General features: G+C 40.2%; 1 protein-coding gene across 3 annotated transcripts in view; it reads left to right on the top strand.

Annotated features, from left to right (window-relative positions):
• The window catches only part of LOC117430533 (X-linked interleukin-1 receptor accessory protein-like 2), a 147,067-nt gene that overhangs the window by 127,451 nt on the left and 6,694 nt on the right, over positions 1-12,922 (top strand). For all 3 annotated transcript variants that reach the window (XM_034902807.2, XM_059001398.1, XM_059001397.1), the window contains 2 exons: positions 8,410-8,539; positions 11,163-11,308. In XM_034902807.2, the coding sequence (XP_034758698.2) occupies positions 8,410-8,539; positions 11,163-11,308 (276 nt within the window). The remainder of the gene's footprint in view (positions 1-8,409; positions 8,540-11,162; positions 11,309-12,922) is intronic.

The following is a 12,922-nucleotide window of genomic DNA, read 5'->3' as shown; positions in this document are numbered from 1 at the left end:
TTTCTGTGAAAATGTATCATTTCATTCACACATATTAACCTTTGCATGCCAGCATGTTTTTAAATAGAGTATTATGTATTGCAACCTTTCACAATGCATCGTTTTCTGACTTTTCTAGGAACTAGCAGTCAGATACCTACAGAATTCTCAAAGAATATTCATTATCTGACCGAGAGGTGTATCAATGAATTGGTACACAGGGAATTAGGAAACTGATGAACTTGAATTAAAAAAACAACCTTTTGCATAAAGCACGGGATATATTGTAAACTTTTCATCCCTGCATAGCTTAAGAGGTTACTTTATTGCTTTATTCCAAAGAAATACTCCAGATCACCTTTAACCTTAAGCTAGCCTGAAATCTAGCAGGTGTTTTCAGCAGATGGCTTAACTGCATTCCATCCTGAGCTGTGTCAGGTTCCTCTGGGGATGTTGAGAGGGTGCACACAGCGAGTCAGGAGACGCTCCCCATAGCTTACTAACGTTGAGAGGGTGCACACAGCGAGCCAGGAGACGCTCCCCATAGCTTACTCCACGCAGACAGCTCTTCAGACAGCCCTGCACCAGGAATTAGAACTCAGCTAAGTGACAATCACTGCCCAAAAAGGAACGCAATCAAATCACTTCTTCACATGTGAGGAAAGCCTATTGAAAATGACTCCTTCAAACAGTCAGTAATGCAGTAGCTTTTCAGCAGTTTCGCAGCCCAGAAACAGACTGTTTGTTGTCTTTCCACAATTTACAAACAGGACGTGTTGGCACATTACAGCTCCCCTTTTCAGTGCAATCACTGAGGAGTCTGAAATGTCATTGTTCTGAGCAAGAGTAACCATTCACGTTGTGTTAAATAAAAAAATATATTAAGACTTCCTATAAAGAAAGTATTTTCAGTCTTATCAATACTGCAGCAGAACTAGTGTGTTAACTTGATGAATGGCATGGAGGAAGGGAATGGGTAATTTGATGATAGCTACAGCAGATGACTGAACGTATTCATTGGGCTCTCTTTACACCCAATGCACCCAGCAGCCCCGAAGTCAAGTCATGTCGAACTCATACGAAGCTTGCACTTAAAGATTCATGCACGAGCTCAGCCAATCTGTATCTATCAGGTTTCATGTCCTTCTGCAGTATATTTCGTGTGTGTTTGCTCAGGTTCTGTAGATCAGGCTGACTGGGCTTTCTCTTTTGCATGTGTCTTTCTGATGCTTTTTTTGATGTGATGCATTTGAGGCAGTGCATTGTACGCAGATGCAGTTCACCTCAAATCATAGCCACAGTACATACAGTAAACTACACTGTGGACTGCCACACATGTGTTACATTTTTTATTACATGCATTGGTCATTGCATGCTGTCAATGCACAAACTTCTGTAACTTGGTTTTCTGATCACAGAACTGCTTGCTGATACATGCAGTGAATATTCGATTATGGTTAACTACAGCACAGGGGTGCCTGTATTATTAATTACAGCAGGCAACTCATTTACTCTTCTCCAGTTCTGTACTGTATATGTCCACGTGGAGGGCAGCACAATATAGTGCTAGTTTTAAATTCCAGTATTTGTTCTCAGTGGAATGCACTGGATAATGGCAGTGGTGATAAATTCAAATGTGCTAAAAGAATAGAAATATCGTTTGTGTTCGAGTGTCAGGAAGCCGGTGGTGTAAGTGGCTTCTTGTTGAAGTGTTGCTGCTGTTTGGAATGTCTGCCTCATTGCAGTGCAGAGATGGTTGTTTATAGAGCTGAAACACACTGGAGTCTCGTCTGAAGGGCAGATGTTTAATGAGAATAATGACTGGACAGGGAGTGAACGCACCGTCTTCTTTAAGAATCATGTCCCCCTTTAGGAAATATACTGCACTTATGTTTCTCATATTACTGTAATATGCTGTCAAATGGCTTTTTTTTTTAAACCTGGAAGGCGATGAAAAACTAACCTTATTATCCAGTTCTTTTTTATCACAAAGATTTCTTCAGGTTTTTGATGAGAATACTTTCCTCAATCCCATATTCTCCATTCTCTTTAGAACTATAGTAAACAAACAGGTAGTCGTGTTCACTGAAGTGGTGCAGTTTAATTCTGCTCCTTTGATGGCATGGAAAAACACAGCAGAAAACTGAAAAGGAATGTGTAGCAAACCCAGAGGGACAATTATCTCGGTAATAGATTAGTTTATACAGCAGGTTGATTTAAAAGACAAATGAATTCGATTTGCAATATTGTTTTTTTGCTGATGTCAATCATTGTTGTCCTTAGCCATCCATAAGCCGCAGAGTGACAGGTCAACAACAGAGGCTCCGTTCTGCAAACTAAAGCAACCGATTCAGAAAATAAAACATGCAGCAGGATATTTTAGATTAATAAATCCTCTCTTTATTTGCCTACATCATTTGAGTGATGCCTGATTGGCAATGCAAATCCATGTTTAAAAATAACCCAATTCAATAACTTGTAATAATAATTTACTTACATGGAAGAAAAGAAGAAGAAAAAAAAAAACATTGAGTCAAAATAAATGTAAAAAATGACCCTACAGCTAATAATGTATGTCCTATATTATAGTATTAGGGACCTATAGCCATGAAGTAATGTTTATATTTATATTTGTTAAATAGCCCCTTTGTTTAATGTTTAGAAATTTTAAAACAGTTTGCCTGAACTCTATGGGGTTCTAGAAGTTGCCCTGCCAACACTTGCATTATAAAATAGATCGATAGATACACAGTGACTGAAGGGGATAATGGAGAATGTTTTTTTTTTAATATTCAAACCGTATCACGCGGCGGCGACGACGAGCATTCCGTGAGCACGGTGCAGATACGTTGCATTGCAGTAATTTCAGTAGCTAAAGATGTATTGCTGTGTACTGTAGGCAGAGCAGCATGCAGGTGCCTTGTACAGATTTCAAGGCCAGGTTTGAGCAGACGAGGCGTTGCCTGAGTTATTTTATCTGCTGTCACTTTAAAGAGCAGCAGGGCTCCTCCTCCAAGGGGCTGCCAAACGATGACATTTTATTTTGAAGCACAGCCACCTCATCTGTGACCCAGAGTCTCATTTAAATATCAGAGCAGCTAAAATGATGGATCAGCACCCTTCTTGTGTGTGTTTTATCTTATTAAAAGACATCGGACTCCATCTTGGCTGTAATAACCTGGATTTACAGCACCACTTGTGTAGAAACCTCAATCCTTCTATTGCTACAAAATGGCAGTGTCAGTTATACTTGCCTTTGTCACACCCTGGTCAAGGCTCACGTCCGGTCTGACCGTCTTTACTTTATTTCATCACAACCTCGGTGCTCTGCTTGTGCAAGTCATGTTTTGCTCAGTGGTTAAGTCGGTACTGGAAGTGTTTCTTTGTGTCCAGCCTCAGTCCAGTTCTATCTGCATAACAGTTGTCTAACTGTAATAAAATGTGTCTATGCTAAAGTACATTATAAGATGCAGTCACACTTTAGTCTGCAGGGCACTGTTAATCTATTCCTGTTTGGGTTACATGTTTCAATTATTGGTTTGTTTTTCTTTCTTGAACACTGAGAGAAGCCTGCTGAGGCCTGGGGATGTTGGCAGAGTTACAGTCATATCTCTGTCTATGCAAATAAGATCATGTTTTATGTATGGCCATTCTGCAAACATTATATATGCCCCTATCCTACACCCATGCCAAGGCAGAGACCACTCCAGTGTGTCACATCCTTAATCACTGGCTAATTAAAGATGAAAAAGTCCAATTTCATTACTTCGCAGGCACTAATTTCGAGCTGGAAATCACATTAAGTTGAAAGGTGATGACAGTTATATCACTAAGCTGCAAGGAGAGCTATTTTATCAAGGGTCTTGTGGCCACTAATAGATTCAGGGCAATTAGACTGTTGACTGTACTACATCACGGCTGTCAGAACAATCCAAGGTCATTTCCAATATGACAGTTACCTGAGCTGATAGATTGCACAACAATTCACTCCTCTCTCTGGGTTTCTGCGATACCCTTCCCCTTTTGCAACTTAGGCACTTAGCTCTGTAATGTTGTCTCCCATCTCAGCATCTTCACTGCAACTTGGCTATTCTCAGCCCTTCCCTCATGGCATCTGCTAACAAGATATAACTATAGGGAGAGAGAGAGAGATAAAGTGAAATTGGATTATTTAATCGAGGGGCTGGAAGACAAGTGGCTTTGTCTTTGAAAAAGCGCAGTGTTTACTGGATTTCCATGGCTTTTCAGACTGTGCAGAAATAGCCACCTCTGGAGTGGGAGCTGTTTGTCACGTTTAGAGACCCTTTCCTCTGTATTGCGTGTGCTCGGCCAGTGCCCGGTGGTGTTAATGCAGCTGCACTGACGTCTCTACAGCAGTGTGCACATGTATTACAACACCTCAAGATGTGTCATTGATATCCTTCATATATCTACAGCAGTGTGCACATGTATTACAACACCTCAAGATGTGTCATTGATATCCTTCATATATCTACAGCAGTGTGCACATGTATTACAACACCTCAAGATGTGTCATTGATATCCTTCATATATCTACAGCAGTGTGCACATGTATTACAACACCTCAAGATGTGTCATTGATATCCTTCATATATCTACAGCAGTGTGCACATGTATTACAACACCTCAAGATGTGTCATTGATATCCTTCATATATCTACAGCAGTGTGCACATGTATTACAACACCTCAAGATGTGTCATTGATATCCTTCATATATCTACAGCAGTGTGCACATGTATTACAACACCTCAAGATGTGTCATTGATATCCTTCATATATCTACAGCAGTGTGCACATGTATTACAACACCTCAAGATGTGTCATTGATATCCTTCATATATCTACAGCAGTGTGCACATGTATTACAACACCTCAAGATGTGTCATTGATATCCTTCATATATCTACAGCAGTGTGCACATGTATTACAACACCTCAAGATGTGTCATTGATATCCTTCATATATCTACAGCAGTGTGCACATGTATTACAACACCTCAAGATGTGTCATTGATATCCTTCATATATCTACAGCAGTGTGCACATGTATTACAACACCTCAAGATGTGTCATTGATATCCTTCATATATCTACAGCAGTGTGCACATGTATTACAACACCTCAAGATGTGTCATTGATATCCTTCATATATCTACAGCAGTGTGCACATGTATTACAACACCTCAAGATGTGTCATTGATATCCTTCATATATCTGCCTGCATGAAAAACTCTTTCTCTTTAATTTTTGTTTTTCATTTTTGATCAGTAATTAGTCATATACAAACAATGAAAATGTTACACCACTTTGTGTTATAATTAGACATCCTAAACAACTTATAAAAAGCCTCATGCATTTTACCATTTGTGGCTACTGTATGTGTTCCTTTTCTCTTTTAAATTAATTACCCGTTTGGCCTATTAAAGTCATTATTTTAATTAGACAATCACTTATTTGCCTATTTTGACAATTTTCAGTTCCAGTGGTTTGATGTCATATGCACAACAAATCAAAACTACCGAAGCGATGATGGGGTGTGGTAATACATGTGCACGCTGCTGTATATCATTGTGTGAGCAGTGGTGTTCTGAGATACGTTCTGACTCCTATACAAGCTGTGTATTGTTACAAACCTGATCCAGTATTGTGCTGCTGCAATATTTCAATAGTCTCATGTCATAACAGGTAATATTTATAACACTGGTGGCACAAGCAGCTTGAAACCTGAATGCTGAGTGACAGAGATGCCTGGATTTCTTTTTCTGTTCACTTAGTGATTATTTTTAAAATCAGTCATGCAACTGCATGCCATTGGTTGCCATGGCACCTGAATCACTTGCTTAAAGAACTGCACCAATGTTGAGGAGAGCTTTGCTGGTCCCGGTAAAGTAAACCGAAACATATCGAATAAAAAAAAAAGCTTTGCATGATCCAGTGCACAGTGTAATGTTTAGAAAGCTCTTAATCCAATTTAGAGCCCACTAACCCAGTACTTGCAGCAGTGAGTGGCTATGAACATATTCAAGTTATAGCGGATCCCCTTAATACAGTAGAGTAGCACTAAACACATGAGACACATGCTGTATGAATCCCGTACCATATGTCTTTACCAGCATGGGTTTAGAAGGTAGCAAGCACTCTTCTTTATTTACCGATTTTTAAAACCATTAGGAAAATATCAAATAAAATTCAAATGTACTTATCATCTCCTTATTTTAAAATCTTTCAAAGGCTTTGGATGAAACAGCTGCAATTGTCTGAATATCTTCCTACAAGCTCAGCAGTAATCACCTGCTGAATGGATTCATTTAGAAGTTACATGAAGTGCAGCACAATGGGCGTTTCCTTGGCAACAATGACACTTTACAGATTAATTGGTGCTGGGTCACATTACAAGGGGGCGCTGTCTTTCTAATTGTGAACCTGCTTCCTTATTGAACAAAATGTGATGCCGTCTGGTATAAAAGCTTCTGCATGTTTATGACTATGTAACTGGCAGCAGGCTACCATTGCATTTATAATTGTGAAATGCAGAGGGCAGTGTTTATAACAGTGATAAAGTAATGAGTGAGTCAGTACATGATCCAGCATGCGGTGTGAGTTGTATTAAATGAATAATATTAGCTGTGTCCAGATTGACCAGTCAGCAGGATGTAAATCAGTCAGAAACGTGCATGGCTGGTATTTACCTTGTTTTCTGTGTTGAAAACGCTATAGAGAATCAACGGTTCAGATCCTATGGGCTGGTGTTTCACACCCAGCGTATCTGATAGACAGTGTTTAAAAATAATCCAGAGAGAGACTTCGTCTTGTAACCAGAGGCTTTCAAGTGACAAGGTGACCCAGTGAAAGATGTAATAATACCAAAGGAATGTCTGTGTCCTGCTAAAGCGGCAGTGTAAGGTGAGGGCAGGCCTGGGTGTTTCTTTTTATAGCGCTTCCTCTCTCTTGTGTCTCACTCTCCCTGCGGAGGCGCTCTGGAGCCCACAGGCTGAGTCTTGGCTCAGAGTGCCACCGAGCTGATTGGTGCAAGCTCACGAAACATGCCCTCTGGTTGAGGCAGAGCAATGCACTGATATACAAATAGGATTAGGATCCATGTAAATGGATAACTATTTAGATTTTAGATCTGCAATAATAATAATAATAAAAATGTAATAATGCATCTATAAATGTCATAACAGGTATTTACAAATGCAGCAAAGCACCCTGTGTGCTTCTATCAGTCTTCCAGGCAGTCAATCAGATTGGTTTTCTCAAGCCAAGCATTGCAATCTAGAATCTAAATATAATAAGGACTCTCTGAGTTCTGAAACCCGCAGCAATGTGTAAAAATAAAAACGATGGAGTGGAGATCAAACGCGGTATTCATATTCCTTTCCACATGTATAAAACATTACTGCCTTTTGATTTCCACAACCTTACGTCTTCTCTCCTTGTAAGTTAATTCTACTGAACATCATTGAGAGCTCAGTGGGTGATGACACTTCACATCAGAAGCCCCTCTCCTGGGCCCACACCTATGCACTGCCTCTGAATTGCGTTCCTAGCTTTCATCTTTGTATTACTAAAATGAAACATTTCCTCTAATGATGTATTGAACTCCCTCTTATTACTATTACTAAAGCTCTTGAAAAGTGTGAAGTCATTTGAAAGATGTATCTTTAATCCAGGCACCTGGAGTGTGGAATTTGAAACAGAAAGCAGAGCCTTTGTCCATCTCAGGGATTATTCAAGGAATGGGGTCAGAGGAATCATTATATTGTTAAATTGTTACTTCAAACTGAAGGTTGCTTGTAGTGAAGGCAATGGAGGTTTAATATTCCCGCGGTGTACCGTGATCCTGCCTAATCAGTATAAAATTCATGGCAGTGGTAGAGTTAATTCTGGGATTATCCTGTTAACTCTGGCATTAGCTCGTAGAATTGGCTGGATAATTCTAGCACACGGTCTTGGGGGACTGGTTTAACTGGTGATGAGGAAATCTAATAAGGCTCAGGCTGGCACACAGGTGATTCTGACAGCTGGTTAGACTTGCTCACTTGCTAACTCTATCAAATATATTTATGGAAAAGTTAAGAAAAGCAATCCAGTGTGGGATCCAGGCATGATAAGCATGTTGTAGGTTGCTGTGTTAGTGGCACCGTGTCTTTAGAAATCATTTTTATTGAGTCGTTTAAAAAGTCTACCAAAAAAACAAACAACCTTGCATGAATCGGAAAAAATGTAGCAAATTGACAAAACATAAGAAGAGGTCATATTGCGTTATTCAATTAAACCTGTTTGACTGATAATTGTTTTTTTGTTTCAATGATGTATCTGCTCTTGGTGATGTTTCCTGCTTGTTCCAGTAATAAGCAATCCAAGAAGCACACAATGCTTAACCGTGTTTCTCTCCTACCCCAAAGGTAACCCGTTTAGCCTGGACTGCAGGGCATTCTTTGGCTACAGCGGAGAGTCCAGACCTATAATCTACTGGATGAAAGGGGACAAGTTTGTTGAAGAACTGGAGGGTCATATTAAAGAAAGTGAAGTCAGGTATCAGAAACATAGCTATCTTTGTCTTTTTCACACTATGACCTAGGAACATCAGACTTGCAACTGACACGCACTTTACAGTACTGAGATCTAGGAGTCACCTGAATGCACACAGTGCATGGTTTAGTTATTACCATGTTATTGCACGGCTATGTTTGCTCTGTAATGTAAAGCTAGCATGCAGCTTGCATTGGGTGCACTCAGTGTGAACTGTTGAGAAGGTGATGTTGGAAGTCTGTGGGGTTTTGCAGCGGTGTTAGATGGAATAAAGCTCCACATTCTTTAAGCTCTTAACCATGTCAAGGCGAGGAGGGCATCATCTCTGGGAGCAGGCAGTAAATCTTCATGGGAGCAGGTGAAGTGCAGAAGCATTACATATGGAGACGGAATAGTTTGCTAATGTATAATGCATAGCGGTGAATATCATTTAATTAGGCAAGCTGTTCAATGGATTTTGTTCTTTTACACCTTGATCTCACTCCAGGCCATGTATCGTAGAAAGAAAATAGAACTTCCTCTGCTAGTAATTGCCACATAAAACTGTCATGTAAATTGAACCAGTACTATTCAATGACAGACACAAGGCTAGAAGCCTACAGGGCACTGAATTGCATCTGAGAGTCAGGAAGAACACAATGCATTCCAATACAACCACGTAATTATAAATCTCACTTCCCACACTTATCAATACCGAATGTGTTTTCCGAAGGTCGAGCTGTGAAACAATGCCTGTTTCTCTCCTAATAGTCACACAAATGCGCAAGAAAAGAAAAAAAAGCACCAGTATTTAAAATGTCTTTTCCAAGGAATCATTCAAGCTTTTCAATACAAGAAAAAAAGAAAAACAATTGGGAAATGCATGTTTGAACAAGAATAAACCGAGATAAGAAACAGAGCCTGTAAACACTGGCTTTTCAGAGACTCTGAATGATGTGAATGATGACTCTCTCAATAGAAGATAAAGAAACCTTTCTGTTTCCCAAAATAAAATACATTTGAACGATACTGATTGGTCTCTCCACTTTCAGAGAGAAACAGCTTGTCGTGTGGCAAGGGAAATATAAAGCTGGTTTGAGGTTGGAATGTGTGCTACCAAGACACAGTAATACATAACTATCTACTGCACTTAGAGCATTCCACCCACACGCTGGTTACTGGATCACAGCCCATGTGTTTACTGCACTTAGAGCATTCCACCCACACGCGGGTTACTGGATCACAGCCCATGTGTTTACTGCACTTAGAGCATTCCACCCACACGCGGGTTACTGGATCACAGCCCATGTGTTTACTGCACTTAGAGCATTCCACCCACACGCGGGTTACTGGATCACAGCCCATGTGTTTACTGCACTTAGAGCATTCCACCCACACACTGGTTACTGGATCACAGCCCATGTGTTTACTGCACTTAGAGCATTCCACCCACACGCTGGTTACTGGATCACAGCCCATGTGTTTACTGCACTTAGAGCATTCCACCCACACGCTGGTTACTGGATCACAGCCCATGTGTTTACTGCACTTAGAGCATTCCACCCACATGCTGGTTACTGGATCACAGCCCATGTGTTTACTGCACTTAGAGCATTCCACCCACACGCGGGTTAAATCAGCCCTCATCCTGCTCTTCAATGATAAGCGGTATGAGACACAATCCTGTGCTCTATATTTATATGTATAATCGCTTAAGACCTAAATTGCAATATTAAGAAACCAAACACAGCAAACCAGAGTAGCCCAAAAGCTCGACATATTAACAAAACAAGAGCCCGTGAATTCAGCTACACTGGCTATTTAGAAGGAACGCTGTGCACATTGTTGATGCATTTTATTGATAGATTAGATTTACAATTAGCAGTAACAGCTGATTGTTTTAACTTAAGTCTGTGATTATATGCATCTATTCAAACCATGATGTTTTTTTTAATCAACAAAATATATTTAACCTTTGTGGTGAAATGAAGAGGCTTGCGAACATGAAACATTATTGTACAATATTTGAAAACTGTAAAATGCATTCATCATTCCCTGTTAAGTCCACTATTGCCCACATACCTTTTTGACTTGCTGATTTGATTGATAATTGGGTAAAAGTGCGCTGTGAAGACGTGTTTGTGACCAGTTTCTGGAGTTAAACTTCCCACACGACACAAACCTTCTATCCTGTGTATGATGATGAGTGTGGGTGGGTCAAGTGAGTAGTCCACTTTTGGGTTTGTCTAGAAAGTCATCCAGTGGGACTTCAGAATCCTTCTCTCTGTTACAGTTTTTAATGTCCAGTCATATGTTGATAAAACTTTTCTCAAGTTTACCACTAGTGCTGTTCAGTCAATTCCAGCACAGATAATACTAATAGGTGGGCTTTCTGTGGAAAAATCACCCCCTGAAATGGTTCATGTCATTCTTGTAATGTGCCGCAGCGTTTGTCACACATCTTTCATTTGTTTTGTTTTTGTCTAACCTTGCAAACATTCCATCAATGTAGAGGTTAAGATTTAGTTCAGTAGGAACCATACCCAGTATAATAAAGAAAGCTGCTGTTGGATTGAACAGCGAGCTGTTTGTTTGGGTTATATCTGGTTACATATTCACGCTTTTCTTTCTGTTGTTTCTCTTCCAGGACGATCAAAGAGTACCTGGGGGAGAAGGAGGTGGAACTCTGCCTGACTTTTGACGCTGTGGAAGAAAACGACGTTGGGAATTACACCTGCTACGTGGAGAACCGCATCGGACGCAGACACGGCAGCGCCATTCTGCAGAAAAGAGGTACATCCTTCTGACAGGCCTCATTAACATACACATGTTATCAGTGATAGCTCCCTGGAGAGGGATGATAGGAATGAAACCCTGCTGTTTGGGACAGACACCCTGCTGCTGCTGCTGTTATAATGGAAGAGGTGATCGGAAGAGAATGTGTGTGCCCATAGTGCATCTCATCAAGGAGCGCTGCCTGCACAGAACAGGAGTTCAATGGGTCTTCAGCGCTCTTAACACTGGGGTTTGTGGTATGTGGTTATAAGCACTGCTGCTGCCTCTCAAATAGGCACATAGGGGTAAAACTGAGCCGTGCATAATAGTCTTTCAGGACTAAATCGATAGGTTTACTTTCCAATCAGCTTGCCCATACACAGAAATACCCAAAGTTATTGATGTTTCCTAAGAATCGTTATTCCTTGTCAGTAGTCATTGTACTGTGTGGCTTAACTGTTTAATAAAGGTTACACTAGCTGTCTTATTCTGTAGTCATGTAACCCTTGAATCTATAAGCTGTGTTCTTAGTCTGCTGATGCCCCCAAATAAAAGAGTAAGGTGATTCACATGCAAGTATTCATTGTTCCTGTACAGTGGGGCAAAAAGCCCAGGAGGGGCAATCTTGTTTCAGCAGAAAAAAATAGACCACAATGTTCCTTAAGGTATAGAGGTAGCATTCATTCTCTCAGCCAATCAGAATGCCTGGATTACTTAAACAGACATTAGGTCTTCAAGCATGAGCACAGAGCACTGTCTTTGGCACGATTCATAGCATTTGTATTAGAACCATGTTAGTTACTTTGTATTTAAAGAGGTTTTAGTGCCCTCTAGTGGTACAGTTCTGAATAACCTTCTGGGATTTTTTCATGCAGTACATTTCAATAAGGGATTTGTATTACTGCAAGAGAAATTGACAGATGCACATAGAGTTTTGTCCGTTTTAATGAGAGTGTTATTATCACAGTATTTAATGCAAGCTAAAGTTTTTTTTTCAAACCTTTCTGCTTTTCTAGCTCAGCTCCCAGAGGTTTAAAATGATAAATTCAATTTAAGGATTGTTCAGTTTCTATTTTCCGGGTTAAGAATAATAATCTTGCCCTACTGGTGACCATAGGAAACACTGCAGAGAGATCAAGACATGGTTAATGACATGGGAGGAATTGATGGACTTTGTATGGATCCTGCCAGCCCTGATCCCATCAGTCATTCTCTCCAGAGATCATTACCTCTAATAGGCTTGATAGATATAAAGACAAGGTGAGATTCTCCACCTGCAGTACCTGAGAGGAAAGCACTGCCATGGACAACAGCACTGCAACCAGAAAGAAAAAGAAATGAGACCACAGCAAACAAAAAACAAATACATACATATATATTCTGGAAAGGACAATTTATTGCTAGCATTAATCTGCTGAAGATCAACATCTTTAGATTGTACAGGCTAGTGGAACACAAAGCCAGGAAGCATTTGCAATATGTTGTACTGTATCACTGTCAACTGGACAGTAATATATGAAGAAAGCTGCAGAGAACTCAAACATGAAAAATGACCTGTCCTTAAGGATTGATGGCTGGTATTACATGAGAGGCGGAGGAGCCATCCCAAAGCAACAGTGCAGAGATAGATAG

The sequence above is a fragment of the Acipenser ruthenus genome, chromosome 26, assembly GCF_902713425.1.
Source record: "Acipenser ruthenus chromosome 26, fAciRut3.2 maternal haplotype, whole genome shotgun sequence".
NCBI lineage: Eukaryota > Metazoa > Chordata > Actinopteri > Acipenseriformes > Acipenseridae > Acipenser > Acipenser ruthenus.
Note: the sequence above shows the minus strand (reverse complement) of the source record. Positions and strands in the feature narration are given on the sequence as shown.